Source organism: Fundulus heteroclitus, chromosome 11 (assembly GCF_011125445.2).
Source record: "Fundulus heteroclitus isolate FHET01 chromosome 11, MU-UCD_Fhet_4.1, whole genome shotgun sequence".
Taxonomy (NCBI): domain Eukaryota; kingdom Metazoa; phylum Chordata; class Actinopteri; order Cyprinodontiformes; family Fundulidae; genus Fundulus; species Fundulus heteroclitus.
In genome coordinates, this window is record NC_046371.1 from 34,214,447 (window position 1) to 34,233,605 (window position 19,159).

Here is a 19,159-nt window from a genome sequence, read left to right on the forward strand (position 1 = left end):
AGAACAGTAGAACTCAATATAGTGAGAAAATTAGATCCTGATATACTCCAGTAACCTAAGCCTATAGCAGTAAAACTATAAAGGTAGCTGAGAGTAACATGAGTCACTAGTTATAATTTTTGTCAAAAAGAAAAGTTTTAAGCCTAGTCTTAAAAGTAGACAGGGTGTCTGCCTCACGGACCAAAACTGGGAGTTGGTTCCACAGGAGAGGAGCCTGATAGCTAAAGGATCTGCCTCCCATTCTACTTTTAGAGACTCTAGGAACCACCAGCAGACCTGCAGTCTGAGAGCGAAGTGCTCTGTTAGGAACATACGGGGTAATCAGAGCTCTGATATATGATGGAGCTTGATTATGAAGGGCTTTATACGTTAGAAGAAGAATTTTAAATTCTATTCTTGATTTAACAGGAAGCCAATGAAGGGAAGCTAAAATTGGAGAAATATGATCCCTCTTGTTGATTTTCATCAGAACTCTTGCTGCAGCATTTTGGATCAGCTGAAGGCTTTGAACTGCATTTTGTGGAATTCCTGATAGTAAAGAATTACAATAGTCCAGCCTTGAAGTAACAAATGCATGGACCAGTTTTTCAGCATCACTCCTGGACAGAATGTTTCTAATTTTGGCGATATTCCGGAGGTGAAAAAAGGAAACTCTGGAAACCTGTTTAATATGGGATTTAAATGACATGTCTTGGTCAAAAATAACACCAAGATTTTTTACTTTATTACCAGAGGCCAGTTTAATGCCACCCAGATTAAGTGATTGGTTAAGAAGTTTATTTTTTGAGGACTCTGGCCCAAAGATGGTTTAAGAACCATAATATAAAAGGATACAAAGTCGGCATTCAAAATGTTGTTGCCTAACCTTCTAGCCTATGTGTTTGTTTTTTTTTATTTGAAAATACTAGCTTATTAAGACCTCTGTCTTTAACAAGCAGCTAGATTGTCATCTTTCTTCTAACAAATTGATTAAACACCTCACTCTATCTAAAAAAGCTAACTTTGAGTCTGTTTCACTCAGTATCAACGTCCACACCAAAGAGTGTTGTTGGTGCAAACTGGTAGCTCTTTGGTATGGGGGGTTATAGATGGAAAAAGATTGTTTTTCCATCATTGAAAAAAAAAATTGGTTCCTTGTTTTTCCAATCTACCCCAGCTGATAAATCATCAGTCTCTAATAAAACATTTTTGTTTGTCAAAAATATTGAATATGCTTTATAAAAAGTGAGAACTTGTGGCTGATTGCAGGTCTGCACTCTGCACTGTTGCGACTCCTTGCCACCAACTACCCCCACTTGTGTTTAGTGGAGGACTGGGTGTGTGAGGAGGAAGTGACGGGCACACTGCCCCTCCTGAGGAGGATGATGCTTCCCAGCAATACATGCAGATACAGCCAGAGCCAGCTGCACCAAGGTCAGATTAATGAAGACGGAGCACAAGCTTATCAAGTCATTTTTTTTAATCATTATTATTCAAGCTCCCGTACCTTTCCGGTACCCAGTAACTTAAAGTGAAATTGTCTTGTAAAAGTACCATCCTTATCTTTTCAAAGATGCCACGAAGCTGGAGGATTAATGCAGCCTTTTTTTATCTTTATTTTTTTATCCAGCTTTCCAGAAGTTGCCCTCCAGCAGTCCCAGGCTCATGCGGATCCTGGAGCATTTAACTCTGCTTTCACCTGGAGACCTGATCCCTTACGCAGAGGCCCTCACAGCCAGCATGGCTCTGCTGCTGGAGCCCGGCGTGCCTCGACGTTTGCTGCAGACCCTCAACAAGCTCTGGATGGGCCTCAACACTGTGATGCCCCGCAGGTACTTGCTCTGCTCACAGGCGCATCGGCTTAAAAGAGCATCGGCCCGGTGTGATAAAGCCTGAAAAATGCACAAAAAGACTTGGTGTATTATATTAATAACAGAACTTCTATATTGAGCCAATTCATTTTGAAAGCGAGAACGGCATCACTTAGCTACTGGAGCTTGAAATACTTTGACTCCAAATTTACATCTTTCTAGGGATTAAAAGTTTTTTTTGCTAAATTCTGTCTCTTGTGAGAGGTTAAAGATTGATGAGGACTTTATTTTCTGCCTCTACGAAATGTGAAAGGCAGACTCAGCCAAGGGTTAAAGTAAAAACCTGCAGGGCAGAAGTTGTTGCTCTTAAGTCGGGGCCTCCTGCTCACTGTTTGTGTGAATAGATCGGTATTGAGCAAAGCAACTCTGTCAGTGTGGGTGGACTTGCTTGCTTACACGAGGGTCACCCTCAGCGCGCCCCAGGGCTCTTAGAGCGCAGTTACCTAAGCTCTGAGCAGACCTATCGATCCAAAGGAGGCCTGGAACAAGAAGAGCTCAGGGCAGGAAAACTCTCCATGAAGGAGATGTGAGGGATTGTTGCCTCCCCTCCGACTTTAGTCTCTTCCCTGCTCCCTCTGATGTGGAGTGTTTCAGAGGTAGAGGAGCGGGCTCCTGGTGAAGCTTGGAGGAGGGCAGCGGTGTCAGCGTTCCCGCAGATGCATTGATTGATGGGAGTGTGCGAGACGCCTGAAGGCTTAGAGCTCTAGGACTACCTGCTGTTCAGAGATCAACATTGGTTTCGCCCTAACCGGGGCGGGGAGGGATGGGGCGTCTTCCTTGAGCCAATCTTAGTAGATTAGGAAATGAATCCCATACCAAGATGTGCTGTGCCGCTGTTTAATACAACAGAAAGTTCAGTTTCCTGCCAGCGCCCTGTAAGAGTTTTCACACCCATTTGACTTCTTCCCATTTTACAACAACACCATTAACCAGAGAAGCAGAAAGGAGGCCTGAAGACACTCTGTAGGACTTGCAGAGGTCTACATCTCAGGTGGGAGCTTCTGTTGACGGGACAACTATTTGCCTCATGCTCCATACGCAGTAAACATGCGGAGGGCCTGTATTGACAAAGACTTGGTGGAGTAATGCCAACACCATACACCGTCCTGAACAAAGCATCCGTAAGGTGAAACATGGTTCATGGCATCATACTGTGGGCCTTCGTGGCACGATGCGTTACTACGGCAACAAGGAAGGTGGTCAGAGTTGAGAAGGTTGATGGATGTGAATACAGGACACCCTCTAAGGAAAGCTGTGACGGGCCAGGTTTGGCTCCTCAGCTTCCAGCAGGACACCGACTCTTAGCATTCAGCCACAATATACAGCTTCAATGCAATATATCAGATCACAACGTGTTCATGTTCTAGAATGGCCTAGTCAAAGTACGGGCCTCGATCCTATTAAGAATCTTGGGCAGGATTTAAGAACTGGTGTTCACGAACACTCTCCATCCGGTCAGAATTAGCTATCTCACAATAAAGGGTGGCAAAGCTGGCAGCCTGATTGTGAACTGATTAATTTCTCTCCCTGTCTCAGGCTGTGGGTGATGACCGTAAACGCCCTGCAGCCTTCAGCTAAGCTGCTCCACCAGCAGACGTACACTCAGAACGACCTGATGGTTGATCCTCTCATTGTGCTGCGCTGTGATCAGAGGGTGTACAGGTGAACGCTGCTCTTCGTCAGCCATCAGAAAGGCTGGCGAATATAACAGATTTACAGACCGTTGTCTCACATCAGCCCACCGATGCATAAGCAGTGTTTGTTAATTGGATGATTGTGTATACATTTCCCCCCAGGTGTCCTCCTCTAATGGACATCGTCCTGCACATGCTGAACGGGTACCTGCTGGCCTCGAAGGCCTACCTGCAGTGTCACCTGAAGGAGACGGCCGACTTCGATCGGCAGAACCAGATTGTGTCAAACGTGGCGGTTCCTGGTCAGCCAGATACGCCCGAGGTCACCAGAGAGGAGTTGAAGAACGCCCTTCTAGCTGCGCAGGTGTTTTAAAACACGTCGCTTCCTATCAAAGAGCGGATGAAGTGTGGCCGCTTTAGACGCGCAGCGCAATAACCGCTCGTCTCCGTGTGGCCGCAGGACAGCGCCGCCGTCCAGATTCTCCTGGAGATTTGTCTGCCAACCTCTGAAGAGCAGCTGTTGGGGGCCACCACAGAGAGCCTTTTGAGGAACAACCAGGGCCCCGTTCCAGGGAAGTCAAGACAAGGAAGCCTGCCGCCGAGCGCCAGAGGGAGGGTGGAAGACGGCGAGCCAGAGGGGGGGCTGCTGAGTGACCTGAGGGAGGTGCAGTGCCTCATCTGCTGCCTGCTGCATCAGATGTTCATCGCTGACCCAAACATCGCTAAGCTGGTTCACTTTCAGGTAAATACAGCAGGCGTTAGGAGTCATATCGTTTTATCCTGCTCCCCTCCCAGCAGCTTTGGGGTTTTAATGACGGGTCAGATCACGCTGACCGCATTAGTCAGCACCTTGTGCCGCGGCTTGGGTAATAAACGGCTGCAGCTCTCCCACACGTCTCAGACAGCCATACGGTGGGCTCTGTCAAAGTGAATCCACCTCTGTCCGCAATTGTGTTCCAAGCCCCGACTGCTTGGCCGGGTCGGCCACATGCTCCCTTGTCTTTAAGGTGTAACTCTAAGTTGAATGTTGTCTTTTCCATCTCATTGTGCAGGGTTACCCCCAGGCTCTACTGCCTCTGACTGTGGCAGGCATCCCCTCCATCCATATCTGTTTGGACTTCATCCCAGAGCTGCTGGCCCAGCCCCAGCTAGAAAAGCAGGTGAGGCCTTCCCTCCTGGTTCCGGACTTTAAAGCCCTGAACTCGTCGTGGGCCGGCGCCAGCGCCCCTGTGACAGACTTGTGCTTTCCAAAGGCAGCTCCTCTGGGCTGATCTCTGCTGTATGTTGTGTGTTTACCCACAGATCTTTGCCATTCAGCTGCTCTCCTACCTGTGTACGCAGTACGCCTTACCCAAATCCCTGAGCGTGGCCAGGTTAGCCATCAGTGTGATGGGCACCTTGTTAACAGGTCAGCTGCATCTTCTACTAAAGATTATTATTTAGATTATTGGCTCCTTTTTATTTGAGGTTTTTATTCCACTTCTGGCTGCTTTCAGCAAACATGGCGTCTTAATATGTGTCCCTGTAGATGGCTGCCACCGTCTGGCCACTAGCTGTTACTTCTGCATCCCGTCTTTACCACACAGTGCTCTACTTAAGACGGCTCGGTGTCAGCCCAGCTGCTGTTTCTACTCATAAGAGTGTGTTGTGCTTTGCAGTGCTGAATCGAGCCAAGCGCTTCTCCTTCTTCATGCCCACCCTGCCCTGCCTGGTGGCTTTCTGCCAGGCCTTCCCTCCTCTCTACGACGACGTGGCAGCTTTGCTGGTACAAGTGGGCCAAGTCTGTGCCTCCGATGTGGCCACCAGAGTCAGGGACATTGACCCCTTCATTGCCCGTGAGTATAATAGCCTACTTGGGACAGACAACCCTTGGATAGGCAGTCGTTTTCTCCTCTTTTAAATCATTGCCTTACACCCAACGCGGTTTATTTTCATAGTGTGGGTTACCTTTAGCAGAGGAAATACTTTTCTTTTTATTATCATTTTGGATGTTAAATATTACCAATATTCTTTAAAAAGTAGTTAAATATAGTAGTTAAATTGATATATTCAGCCAATGTGAGCATGTTTACCATGATTTGTTAATATTTTGGCTCACTTCATACACACGTTGTTAAAAGTATACCCTGACCCATCCAAAGGGTTCATCTCCGGCTATGGATTAAAAATAAAGTCTCTGTTTATTCTGGCGGCTGACAAACACTTCTGATAATTTAGTGTATTTTAATGCAGGTTCTTGCTTATGACTTTTCCAAAAAAAGGAACAAAAACAAAGCAACTGGATTTGTTTTCCGTAGTTTGAAGACGTTTCGCTTCCTCTCCAGGAAGCTTTCTCAATTCAAAAAGTCTGGAGTAATGTGGAGCATCAAGCTTTATACTACTGCCCAACAAAGGCCTTGTAATGGCTTAGATAACATGCAAATTCAAACAGAAACATCCACCTCCTTAGGAATGGACAGTCGTTAAAGTCATTAAGCCAGCCGATTGAACCAAAACTGGTCCACTCCTCTGTAACGAGGAGTTGTTAGGATTGTTATTGGCGGCTTAAAGGAGCAATGTTTTGATCCCCCGAATGAGGGTAAGAGTTGAGGTGATGATTGGCCGGAATTAATCCAATAGCTGTATTATAAGTTTTTGAGAGTTGGAACCTAAGGCCTCCTCCTTGGTTTAAGGTTGTTTTTTCTCTCTTAACGTAGATGGCTTCCTTCACACCCCTTTCAAACTATCTGTCTTCTTTGTCCAAAATGTGAACATTTTGGTCTTCAAAAGAGTGTCCTTTGTCCTTAAGGTGTAGGTGGACTTAGGAGGTAGCTCTCCTGTGTTGAGCCATGCGTCTGTGGAAAGGTCGTTTGGTTTCTCCAATATAAAGATCAGAACATTCCTCACTGCACTGAACTGCATACACCACTCCGCTCATCTTAGATTTCGGGGTTTTGTCCTTGGGATCTGCTGGCTTAATTACTTTAATGACTGCCCATTCCTAAGGGGGTGGACCTGTTTTTGTTTGAATGTGCATGTTATCTAAGCCATTACAAGGCCTTTGTTGGGCAGTAGTATAAAGCTTGATGCTCCACATTACTCCAGACTTTTTGAATGGGGTACCGCGCGCGAGCTATTTTTAGAAACACAACGTCACATCACGTGGTACGCAGTGGGGCAAACTCCGGAAACCCGCTGCTGTTTTGCTGTAAAAGAGACGTGCGTTAGCCTAGGTTTTACTCGTTAAAACGACTGCTTTTTCCAAATCTAAGACCATGGTTTTTAAACATTGTTGCTATGGAACGTGCAACAGCGACTCGAGGTACGCTGATCGGCCGCATATGAAGGATGTTTTCTTCAAGACTGCCAAGGAGAAATGTGTGCTTGGTACACCGGGGCGGTCGGCCTACACAACAGTTCAACCCGGAAAAAGTTACCAAATTCAAGTACATATGTAGCAAGCATGTTGTCGGAGGAAAGGGCACAACCGAAGAACAACCTGACCCAATTCCAGCGACATCAAGTCAAGGTAAGAGTATTTTGGTGGCCGACATGTTAATAAAGTAGCGCGTGCTACCATGACAGCATATAGGCTATCATGGTAGCAGGCGCTAACATGATACCCTGCTACCGGGATAGCTTACTCAAAAACATTTCAAATGAGACAAACATTAAACATATACCCATTCCTGGACGGTGATTGCAAACAACAACAAAAAAAAACGGCCGACGCTGCCATGATCGCCGCGCAGGAAAAAAAAACAAAGCTTACCGTTCATCAACTCGGCCAGTTTTCCAGTCTTTTTAAGCCCTCTAACCTCAAGCCATCGTTTGAGCTGAAGGTTGGTGTGTTCTTCGACAGTGCGACCAGTAAACCGTGTGCCTGGGACATCGTCTTGGGAAAGTTTAACGGCTGTAAAGTCGGTCATATCGCTGGTTCTGTTGCGCTTGTAATAGCTGAGTTATCCGTGCGTTCTCTCCTGTATGCCCTACCTAAGCGGCAAAAGGGGCGTTGCTCTTGAGACGGTGACGTCACGTGCGCGGTACCCCATTGAGAAAGCTTTCTGGAGAGGAAGCGAAACGTCTTCAAACTACGGAAAACAAGTCCAGTTGCTTTGTTTTTTACTTTTTTTGGAATGACCATGACCTGGATGACTGAGAATCTTCACCAGCATACCCACTTATGACTGATTTTAGTAGATCCAGGAAATCAAGGAGAAAGTCCCATTTATGAGCTGGATTTGTCATCTGTAGCACATTCAACATGTCTTATTGAAATTTTAGGGGATAAAAACCCTCTATCAACCTTCAAGGCTGACCTGATGGCTTTATCTAGAGCATCTCCCTACTGAGGCATCATCTAGTCTTCAACATCTGTAGTTTCAATTGAGAAAACATCTGTCCAGGCGTTGCGTGCACCGTTTCCCTGAGACTTATTCTAACCAGAAAGATTCAAACAGAACCATAAATGCACAAAGGCTCAGGATATCGGCTGAATGTTTTGAAGAATTGGGTGTAACACTAGGACCCTGTCCGGCCTACTCCAGAGGAGAGAGCTCTCTGAACGTTTACCACCAGGGGGCAGTAAACGTTCATTAAATAAGTCCTCACAAACTCATACATAAATTATTTCCATCCATCCATTGTCTATACCTGCTTATCCATGCCGTGTCGTGGGGTGGAGTACTGATGCTCCAGGGTACACCCTAAACGGATCACCGGTCCATTACAGCATAAGTTAATTATTATGCAAATTAAACTTAGGTTTTGGAGTTTAAAATGTGTTCTGGCTGTACAGTTGAATTCTGTATCCTTATGCGTAAAGCAAACAGTCATATAATCTTTTGGTTCTGGTCCACTGGGTTTTCTGACGTCCACAGTTAACCCAGCCATCTAGCAGCAGCTTTCAGAGCAGTTCATGCTTCCTTCTGCTGACTTTATTTTTCAGCAGGACCTGGTACCGACCCACACTGCCAAGGGTACCAAAAGTGGGTCAGGTGAACGTTGTGTTACTGGGCTTAATTGAGCACCAGATTGACCTGAACCCCACAGAGACCCAACGGTTATTGTCAGGAGGAAGATTAGAAACTGCAGAACCAGCAATGCAGATGACCTGCAGGCGGCTGTCAGAACGTTTTCATTATATTCACATTTTTAGATGCACCTTTATGTAAGCCAAATCCTGCTCGCCCCACTCTACCTTGGACAGCAAATAAAGGCTTATGGGTCAGTTTCAAAATGTATGGGGGGGACAAACAAATTTGCTGAAACGAAGCATTTTCAGAGCACAAGTACTAAAGTGGATAAAGATTACATTTAAAACACTCTGTTGCTCAGGTAGAACCAAAAGCTTTTTTCCTCCCCCAGGCCTGCAGAGTCTGAGAGAAAAACCCCAGGAAGCTGCAGCTTTGGGAGGAGGCGCCTCCAAGCTCACTCTACCCCAGAAGGCGGCCGAGGAACTAGGCGGCGCTGACCCAGATGTGCAGCTCTGCTACTGCATCGAAGCCACCTTCATGGACATCATCAGCTCCACGCTTCATGGACTATAGAGTGAACCGGCAGCTAACCTGCTGCGTGTGGGGAAACGCCGTCTAACACTCCTAAGAGGGCTGGTCTCATTCTCTGCACACAGTGACACCAAACGGTATTAGCTGCAGACATTCAGAAGGGTCTGCTGTCATCCAGCTTTGTGGGAAAACTACATTTCTACGAAGCATTTCTACATTTCTATTGTGATTAGAGGATACGTGTGCATTCGCGTCAACAGTTGTTGGAAATATCTAAGCAGACTGTTTGACTTTTAATTGGCAGTGAAAATGTAAATGTTGCCATGAACTGTGCAGAGCTTTTTGTACGCTTTGTAATAAAAGAATAAAAAATAATAATCTGAGTGCAGTCTAAAAACAGGAAAAAAACGTTTTTTTTCTTTAGAAATGACATCCAGAGTCACATTTAAGTGAGAGCACTCTCTCTGTTCCATAAAACCTCTTCCAGAAATCCACATTTAGCTGCACACACAAGGAGTCGTCCGGACTTTTAACTTCTTGACTTTTATGTCTTACCTTGTAAGTGCATGTCCTCCATGTAGGTCTGGGTAATTAATTGGAGCTTATTTAATGTTAAAGACCATCACGCAAAGCCAAGAGCTACGCTAGAACAAGGAAGCTGATAAAAGCTCCTCTGTGGTGTTACAGAACTCCTAAACTCCCTTAATCCACGGCTTCTAAACTCATCAGTGGGAACGTGCTCCACTGGTTAGTGCATCGCTTTTGAAATCATCTGCTTAAGATGCAGCGTGCAGCAAAAACCCTCCATGTGTCACAAAGTTTCCAGCATTTATCAGTTCAGCTTATATAACTAGTCAACAATAGAAGCACATAGAAAATTAACAGCTGAGGCAAAAGCAAACAGGAAAACCGGTGATGGCTGTTCAGAGTAAAATCAAATTAGTGAAATCTTCCAGACCGAAATCTTCATTAGTGTGGATAAATTAGGGCATCCTATTAAATGTTTTATTCTTTATTAAGAAGTGTTCACATATTGATGTTGAATCTTATTTTTTAGGTGTCCTTGGGATAAATTTTGCTGCCCCTAAACACCAAAATGCTCTTTGTTTTGCTCATTAAACAAATCAAAAAAGGCTTTTCTAGCTGAGGAAAGTGTTACTAGTTTGTTTAAAATAAGTGAGGCCTCCTGTCGCCTTCTACTGGTCTGAGCAAGGTTTGCCCCTCCTGTGATTTTCAGCTGAGATGTTTTTAGGTGTTTCTTACAGGCCTTGGTGGGTTTACTGGTATGTTTTGGATTGTCCTCTTGCAGGCTCCAGCTCTGCTTCAGCTTATCTTATTTTTCAAAGATGGCCTCAGATTTTTCTCCTCCTCCCTCTGATGGCCGGTGGAAAACATGGTGGACACTATGACGGTGAGCTGGTCAGGTCCTGCTGCGCCAAAGCGTCCCCAAACCATGGCGCTTCCACCTCCGTGCTTTGCAGATGGTCTGAGGTTCTTTTCCTGGAAGGATTTGGGACCAAACCTGGGCATGCTGGCAGGTGCTGTGAATGTCCTCCAGCTCCGGATGGGTTTCTCAACAGTAGTATTGCTGATTTAAAATTGTTTTCAGACAGATTTAAATCCCCTCCTAGACTCTGCAGCAGTCTTCTTTCTGAAGGCCTCTTCCAGTCCTACCATGGCGTTCACCCTCAGCAACAGTCGAGGTTTAAACGGCTCCAACCTCCGTCAAAAAAATGGAGCAATGGTGTCCCTTCTGTGGCATCTTAGCCATTTAAAGTTGAAATAAATGTATACTGATTTTAAATAGTGTTTTATCATATTACAAAAAGTTTTAAAATGCCTTCTTCAGGTTTAATTGTAATAATGTTTCAGTATCGTCCAGGGACACGTCTAAATATGCACAAGCCTTCAGAAGGTGTCCTCATTTTTCAGAGGTCTCTATTCCCTTTAAAGCCATTAGCAATCAGACATCCTGCGCAGCCCAATGTATAGCAAACATTGCAAGAGCTGAGCTCGGGAAACATGAACACATTGCACCTACTTGTTAATAAATCAGTGGCTAACCTTTTCTGTGGTTGCCTGAGAATGAAAGAATCAATGTGGATTCTTGTGGTTGGAAGCTTTTACAGCACAGAGCTGCATTTAAATTTGATTGATATTCAGTTTCAACTCCAGGTCAGAAATGTTAATGTTTACTATGTAACCATTCTGAAATTAAACAACCATAAAACTGTCAAGCAAAAAAAAAAAAAAAAACTATCGGCTCCTACTGAACCGTACAGTAAGTTGTGTTGAATGCAGATAAATAATCCATAACAGCATCAAACCTTATTCATAAAGCCGTTTAATAGTGACAAGTGTTACACAAAGCGCCTAACAGAGGTTAAAACAGCTGCACTAATAATGATCAAATTAAACAAAGAAAAAGGTGGATGGCTAATTCGAACAAGGAATAATTGGAAAGTAATATAAAAAGATTGTAAACAGAACAAATGATAAACAAAGACCAATATATTGGTGATGAAATCTAAAACCCTGATAGTCAAATGGATGAGATAATTTTATGAATCTAAACCTGTTACTTAAAATAGAAGAAAAATTATTCACATAAATGGAACAGAATACAATTTGCTCCAACTAAAATCAAACCGAATGCTTCCATCTTTAGTTTCTGCTCTTCTTGGTGTTGGACTGTGAGTCAGTAACCCTGAGCTTCACACGTTAAGTCCTCTCTCTCTAACCTAGTACAGATTTATTTTTAAAGAAGAAACTACAGCAGGTTCTGTGACTCATTCTGGGTTTTCCTATTCCTGGTTGTAATACTTTTTTCCCCTTGTGAAGTTAATTGTGATGCAGTAAATGATCTTGTTTTATTATTTTTAGAACAAGAGAGACACACTGCCACTCACACTTCTGGGGCAATATAGAAAGACCGGTTTACCTAACAGGCGTTTTTGAGCTGTGAGAGCCCAAGGCCAGGATTCGAACGCAGGACTTTCTTGCTGCAATCCAACAGCGCTACTAGCCGCACAGCCTAATGCAAAATTAGAAAAGCCAACTATTTTCTTCCATATTCTTGTTAGAGGGAAACCTTTTTTTCATGGCAACCCTTATAAACAAGTCATACCTGTTGATTGTTAAAACTTAGCCGGCTAATTGAGACCTGCTTGGTCTAAAGATGGAGCTCTGAGGTCAGATTCTTTACATTTGGTCTTATTTTAAATTCTAGTCAAACTGTTTTTATGTCCTACAGAGGGTAAATTTGCTTTGTTCTTCACATAAGGATAGAAAACATGCAGGTCAGGTGACATTTTAAACTACCACAAAGCCTTTGGACTTTTCTCTCCTGATCTGTTGGACGTTCTCAAAAGATCCGCCAGAGGGCAGTGTTGCCACACACACAAAAAAAGAAAAAGACAAGAAGAAAGAATACCCCAGCAAACCCACCCTGTTAGACTTCAGTCATTAATGAAAGAACTAAAGGTTAGGAGAAAGGATGTTGTATTTAAAAATGATAAAAAGATTAGATTTTAAGGGCACAGCATGGCTCTGTTAATTTACATAAAACTAGTGCTGTTTGTTCCCCTTTTTCATCAACATTAAAGGTGCCTTCATACACACAGACAATGTCATTTCCTCACAAGTACTCAGAGCGAACATGAGCATCAGGAATTAATGGGTATTTTAATCCTTAGCGATGTACCAGGGGAGAGAAAGACAAATGGAAGAGAGTCTTTGTTGTAAAGAGACTGGACTGACTTCTACCCAGAGCTGTTTTTCTTCTCTCTGTACAGCCAGGCCCATATGAAATGCACTTGAACAATTTGTTGTGCTGCTTGCAGTTTTCCCGTTGCTGTGAGAGATGCCTCAAGCAAGTGAAGCTGAAATCACAGAACAGTTTTGTTTTCACTGACGCTGCCTCAGCGCCTCCAACACCCAGCATCTTTAAAGACAACTTCTTGTGAGGAGGAATAAAAAGCTTCGGGGGAGAGAAAGTATATCTACAGCGCACAGTTTGGAGAAAGACCAAAAAAAAAAAGCTCCTTTGGGGGGTTTACCTGCAAAACCCAAACATGTTGGAGCTTTCTGCTTAAAGCTGCAGATTTTATGGAAATAAGCTATGAATGCATCCATGTGGCAATTTAACAATTTAACTGTACAGTTAATGAAAATAGCACAATTAAGAAATTAAAGAGGTGTGCAACTGATTATGGTTGATTTAAAAATGAAAAGTGCAAAAAAGTATTTGTGTTTTAATGTACAAAAAACATTCAAAGGAATTAATTATTTTTTTTCATACGGTCCTTCGGCCTCCAGCCTCCTTTACTGGGTTCAGGGGCCACCCTGAAACAAACATAGCCCTCCTGATGAGCTTATCTGATTGCTTCCTCAGCTGTATACAAGCTGCAGTTCCAACAGACCACACCATAGAAGATGGCTGATGCCACCACAGAGTCAGAGAAGGTCTCCAGAGCACCCCCTGCTCTCCAAAATACTTCATTCTCCTCAGCAGGTAGAGTCTGCTCTGACCCTTGCTGTAAAGAGCATCGTGTTGTGACTCCAGTCTAGTTCATTGTTCAGATGAACACCCAGGTACTTAGAAGAGTCCACTACCTCAACATCAGTTCCCTGGATATTCACCTCTGTCTGTGTGGTGGTCTGTGCCTGTGGAAATTTCCCACCAGCTCCTCGGTTTTCCTTGAGTCGGGAGATCAACGCAAGCGTTTCTCACACAGCAGAGGGTGAACAGGAACGAGACAATTTCTGTGAGATCAGCACAGCTTTTTACTGGAAGCTGGTGAACTACTCAGAAATGGCCTGCTTGGCCAGCTCAACAGGAAGCTGGTCTGGATCTTGGAGGTGATGGTGAGCCACACGGGAGGCCTCGGAGGCGACACGCTCAAAGATTCATGATGTTCATGACCTTTGAGGAGATCCTGCATATAGATGCCGTAGTTCTCCTTCCTGGTCATTCTCTTCTTCTATGCCCTTTTGCCGGTGGTCTTGTGCCTGCTTTTTTTTAAGAGCTCTTCTTGGGCGCAGACTTGGTGAATTCAGGCATGTGGGCTTTCCAACTTTGCAGGGAATCATTTACGGTGGGACACTGGGGAAAATGAGCAGGGATACTTGATTAAAATCCCTGGAGATCAGAAAAGGGGCCTGGGGGATGCTGTTTTGGGAGTCTGTTAGTAACACTGTGGAGGATATTGCATGGACACCAATATTGTGAAGACGTGTAAACTCCTGCTCTAGATAATGGGGCTTCGTGCTAACAGCTTGAAGTTCTTCCCGCAGAGCATCTCTTTGATAGTTAAATGCCCAGAGTTGCAACATTTACTGCTCCTAAACGCAACACATGCATGTTTGTGTCCCTACTTGTACTTGTGGCTGAGTGAGAACAATTTTTGCTTATTTTACTAGTAAAGTGATGATCGCAAAATGGTCCTCACTTTTTTTTGGTTTAGGACTAAGGTGTTAATTAGGTTTGGTGAGGGTTAGGATTAGGTATAAACTGGTAAAGGTTAGAGTCAGCGATAGGCCATAAAAAGACTCAAAGATAAATGGAAGTCTATGGAAGTCAAGGCGCAGTCCTCACTATGTGCATTAAACAAGGATGTGTGTGTGTTTAAGACTACCAAGCAGAGTTCCCAACTGTGTTCTTATGCTGTGTACATTTCTCAGGGGAAAAATAAACCATTGGATAGCATCTGAAAAAAGTTCCCAACATTGTCTTTAAAGCATCTGTTTGGGCGGAGCCTACCACAACACTCCAGCTTGTTTCAGATCACTTTACAACTCTATTTACTTGTTAGTGACAAAAACAAACCTGCAAGTGGTGGCAAAAAAAAATAAAAAGCTAAGCATAAACTTTTTTCTAAAAATCTAGCTCAGCTCTTTTACAAGAGTCTATGAGTTAGCATCCCGATGACCCTTACCAGGAATGGAATGACAAGTATATCATAGTAACACTCTGATAGCCTAATGTGATGACTAAGCCCTCCATGCAAAACAGGGAGGTTGTTTATCCAAACCTGCCTGTTGAATCAATAGAAGGATGACTAAAAATAGCAGCTGCAGCACTGCAGCTCAGACCGCATGGAGGCTGAGAGCATCTCTATCAAGGTCAGGGAGAAGTGATCTGTCTGTCTTGTATGCCTCTGAGAAAAAACAGACCCAGTTGAGCATAGATTTTTTTTCATTTAAGCAGGAAGTAAAGTTTCATTCTACATTGCATTTAAAGCCCCTGTTGTTCACCTGCTTTACTTAATGTAACCCATGTGTAGCTCAATTACATGGCAACAAAACTCATCCCTGACTTTACAGATGCAGTAAAGGACCTGAGATGTTTAATTAATCAAATTTGTCTTTAAAAAAAAAAGTAAACTCACGTCAACCTAATTCATGCTGGCGTCTCTCTGACTGCTGTGTCGATTTCGGACAGCCTATAACTCCGACGTCATGACGTAGCGGAAATGCTCATGGATGATGCGAGTCTAATCCGGGCCTATGGCCTTCCGAAAATGAACTACAAAGTGAGCTCTGTCTTCTCTGAGGACCTTTTTGTTGATTTCCGTGTGGGGGCTGTGCTTATATGTTATGTCACGCAAAGGATTGTGGGATACCTTAAGGGTTCTTAGCACCAGTAAGGGACATCCCAGGGTTCCAAGGCAAAACTAGCAGCTGGAGGGAGCATACAGGCTTCTTTTCCTACCTCCTTCCTTACTGCCTGCACTATTCAGACAGCACTGATCATGGAGACCGCTGACACACTTTGGTTTTGGCTAAAGAGTCCTTATTTGGATATTCGGATATTTGTATTGAGTCCTATTGGCAGCCGTTCAGCGCTTCCTGTTTCTGCCAGCCAAGAGGTGTCGTCACTGTTCCTTTAACTTTGAACTTGCAAGCTTTGTTTTCAACTGTATTTCTAGAAACAATCTCCAATTTAGCTTTATTTTATACCTTTCTTTTTTGTCAAGGCAACAATCTCCTCTGTGATGTTGTGTGGACATTTTCCTTGACTTGGCCACATTTTTAACATGCAGTCAAACGTTACCTTCAACATTCCTGGTATCTAAGGTGTCCCATTCCAAGCACACCTGAAACAACTGATGAAGCTCTTTATTGGTTGGGTCAGGTATGCCTGACATCACACCTGGTTGGGACATGTTTGCTCTTGGCGCACATCTCATTCAGGGGGTGGAATAATTTTAATATCAGAATAATCATTGAATTTGGATCTAGTGTTTAATTTGGATGAAAAAAAAATATTAAGGGTATTTAAATGTTTAAACAGCTCCTGTGTTTTTTCTATAGCAAATACCTGAACAATTTTACATTTTGAGGTGAGGGTCGAAAATTTCTAGATAACAATGTGCTCAAATGATGAGAACATTTGCCTTCAATGTTCATTGATGATGACTAAAACAAGCCTGGGCTCTATAGACACACAATCCCTTTGTGTGTAGGGTGCAGATTTAATAAGCAGAGTGCAAAACCCCTTTGCTCCAGCGGGTATCGATGCTTTGTGCTAAAAGCTTTAATATGTAGCTGGTAATTGGTTGGAATAGACACTGAATGTACAGTAATCAATAACAGGATTACCAACCATTTGAATTTCCAGCTACATCAGGAATTATTTCCATTGTGGACAAAGAGTCGCGTTTTAATTTCAACACTTCTTGATTAAAAGATCCCTTTACAATTAACCTCAAAGGAAAAAAAAGATGCAAGTGAGAGGCTGCTTTCTCTCGGATCCCTCCTCCCTGCCATGTCTTCTGCTGCCAGAAGCTGGTGGAGCTGATTACAAGGAACAGAAACTGTTTGTCGGGCCTGGATGCATTTTTCACCATGTGTTCTCAGGAACAAAGAGGCGCCGTCAAAGCTTTCATACCAGCCTGTAGAACTTTTGATTTTTTTCCCCCCTTGGTGGGGCAGGAGAGCTTCAGGAAGACTGCGATTGAAAATTAATTGGCAGCGTGTCAGCGGTGTATTTAGGTTTTCTGCTTTTAAACATGCAATTAATTAGGAGAGATGAAGAAATCTGCAGAGACTTGAGATGTGTTGTTGGTTGCTCTCCCTGCAGACTGGCTTCTGCTCTTAGGGAGTGGAAGCAAGTTTGCCAATTAACCACCGACTAAAAGAGCCGAGGCTTCAGTGTTTCAGCAGGTAAAAAAGGCCCAGATTTAAACTGCCTGCTGAGCAACATAATAGACAGAGAGGAGCACGCTGTTTGCATACCCCTCTGCTTGAAGCTAAGCTAGTAAGATTTAAGAAACGTTCCCTTTTAAGAGTTTTATAACTCCAAGAAACTACTGCAAATTAGGTTCAGGGAAGGCACTGTAAAAGCTATTTGCATTGTAAGGAAACTTCTGATCCCTCCTTTTTTTTATTCCTAAATGAGGTTTGCTTTAAAGTATAACCGACAGGGCTTAAAAGCAAAGGGTGTAGGTATTTTCAAATGTGGTGCCATGTTTCCCATTGAACAAGTATCAATGTATTATGTGACAGATCAGCACAAAGTAGTGAATAACTGTGAAGAGGAAGGAAAGTGATACACAGGCTTACTGAACTTCTCAGTAAATATCTGGAAGGCTTGACAGGCACTTATCTGACAGCCTGTTAGAGACGTTGCAATGCGATGTGAGACCGGTGCGAAGGCTCCCTTTCCAGCAGGACAGCATGCTAAACATCCGGCCAGTGCTTCAATGGAACAGCTTAAAGCAGATTCATGTGTGAGAATGGCCCAGTCAAAGCACAGACATTCAACAAACACAAAATTTCTGGCAAGACATCAAAATGTCCGTTCACAGACACCGTTAAATCAAATATTTCAGCTATTTTGCAAAGAAAAAGGGACAAAAATATACCCTGAAACTGGACACACTTTTCAGATTATCCGTAAATGTAATGATCCACGTGTTTTCTTCTGAGTTATTGTCTTTAAAGACTTTCCATATATATTCATTCTATTGTTTTGAGTTTCTTGCTTATTTCATGTGTTTTTGTTCTTTATAGACTCATCTGGTTTCGATATTACTATTTTCTCCTCAGTACTGAAGCTCCCTAGTTTCATTATTCTTTGCTGATTCCCTGCCCTGTTGTCCTTGTGCTACTCATGTAGGTTTATTTGTTTCCATTGTTAAAAACTTTAGCTGCCTATGTGCCTTCCACTCTTGCAGCCAAAAACCCTGACAGTTAAATATTTTGACACCCATGTATTCCCCTCCTCCCACATACTATTTGTGCATTTATCATTAGGAGTGTAACAATACATCGATGCACGTCAGTATGTCGTTACATTTATTAATGATTCAGTTACATTGACACAAAATGAATATATCGATTATATTGTCATTTTAAAGATACCTCTTTATTTTGAAATTCACAAGACATGAAACTTTAGTAAACAGGTTATATATATTATTTTAAAATTAGGAGAATGTATTTTTTTTTTATTTAAATGCCTTATACCCATAAGAGCTAAGAAATAAAATAGTCAAATCAAATATGTTTTTTTGTGAGCTGATATCAGAGTAAATAACTGTGTTAGATGGGCAGATGATATCGCACCATATCTATCACAGATTTGTAAATTTAATTTAACTGAAATCGTAAAGGACTTTGTGATATGGGCAAATATCGTATCGTCATCCAAACAAATTGATATAACATTGTATCGTGATAAGGCTTGTGATTTACACCCCTATTTATGATTTCAATCAGTCTTCCTTGTTGGGACTGTCAATTAGTCCCAACAAGGGATTAGCAGAAGAGCTTTAGGAAATAGTATATTTAAAGTTAAACTTTCATTAACGTCATATTTCACTTCTGCATCCATTAGAATTTCTTTTAAAACATGTTTTCCAATCAAAGGGCCTCTAGAGTTGTTGGGAGCATTCAGGAATAACAGTGCCAATGTTACACTGGAGTCAGAGCAAAGCTAGGTTTGTGTTTTCTCATCCTTAAAGGCTAAAAGGCAAAGTGAAGCTGTCAGAAATGCCCTAAGGCACATTAAAACCTTTTTTTTTTTCTTAATTTCACTGGTCCCTCTAGCAACGGCAAAAATAGGGACACCACCCAGGAGCTGCTGCAGAGTTTCTTTAACAACATTTGCTTTTTGTACCGGAGACACATCAGTCATGAGGGAAGGAGAGGGGGGGGGGGGGGCAACATAAGTTGGCAAGAACAA

The 19,159-nt window shown here is 43.1% G+C and overlaps 1 protein-coding gene across 3 annotated transcripts in view; it reads left to right on the top strand.

Annotated features, from left to right (window-relative positions):
- ints2 (integrator complex subunit 2) overlaps positions 1-9,367 on the top strand; it is a 33,588-nt gene extending 24,221 nt beyond the window's left edge. For all 3 annotated transcript variants that reach the window (XM_036143433.1, XM_012865222.3, XM_012865223.3), the window contains exons 17-25: positions 1,249-1,413; positions 1,610-1,811; positions 3,387-3,512; positions 3,647-3,848; positions 3,945-4,226; positions 4,537-4,644; positions 4,787-4,892; positions 5,143-5,319; positions 8,831-9,367. In XM_036143433.1, the coding sequence (XP_035999326.1) occupies positions 1,249-1,413; positions 1,610-1,811; positions 3,387-3,512; positions 3,647-3,848; positions 3,945-4,226; positions 4,537-4,644; positions 4,787-4,892; positions 5,143-5,319; positions 8,831-9,012 (1,550 nt within the window). In that variant the 3' untranslated portion in view covers positions 9,013-9,367. The remainder of the gene's footprint in view (positions 1-1,248; positions 1,414-1,609; positions 1,812-3,386; positions 3,513-3,646; positions 3,849-3,944; positions 4,227-4,536; positions 4,645-4,786; positions 4,893-5,142; positions 5,320-8,830) is intronic.
- The last annotated feature ends 9,792 nt before the right edge of the window (positions 9,368-19,159 follow it).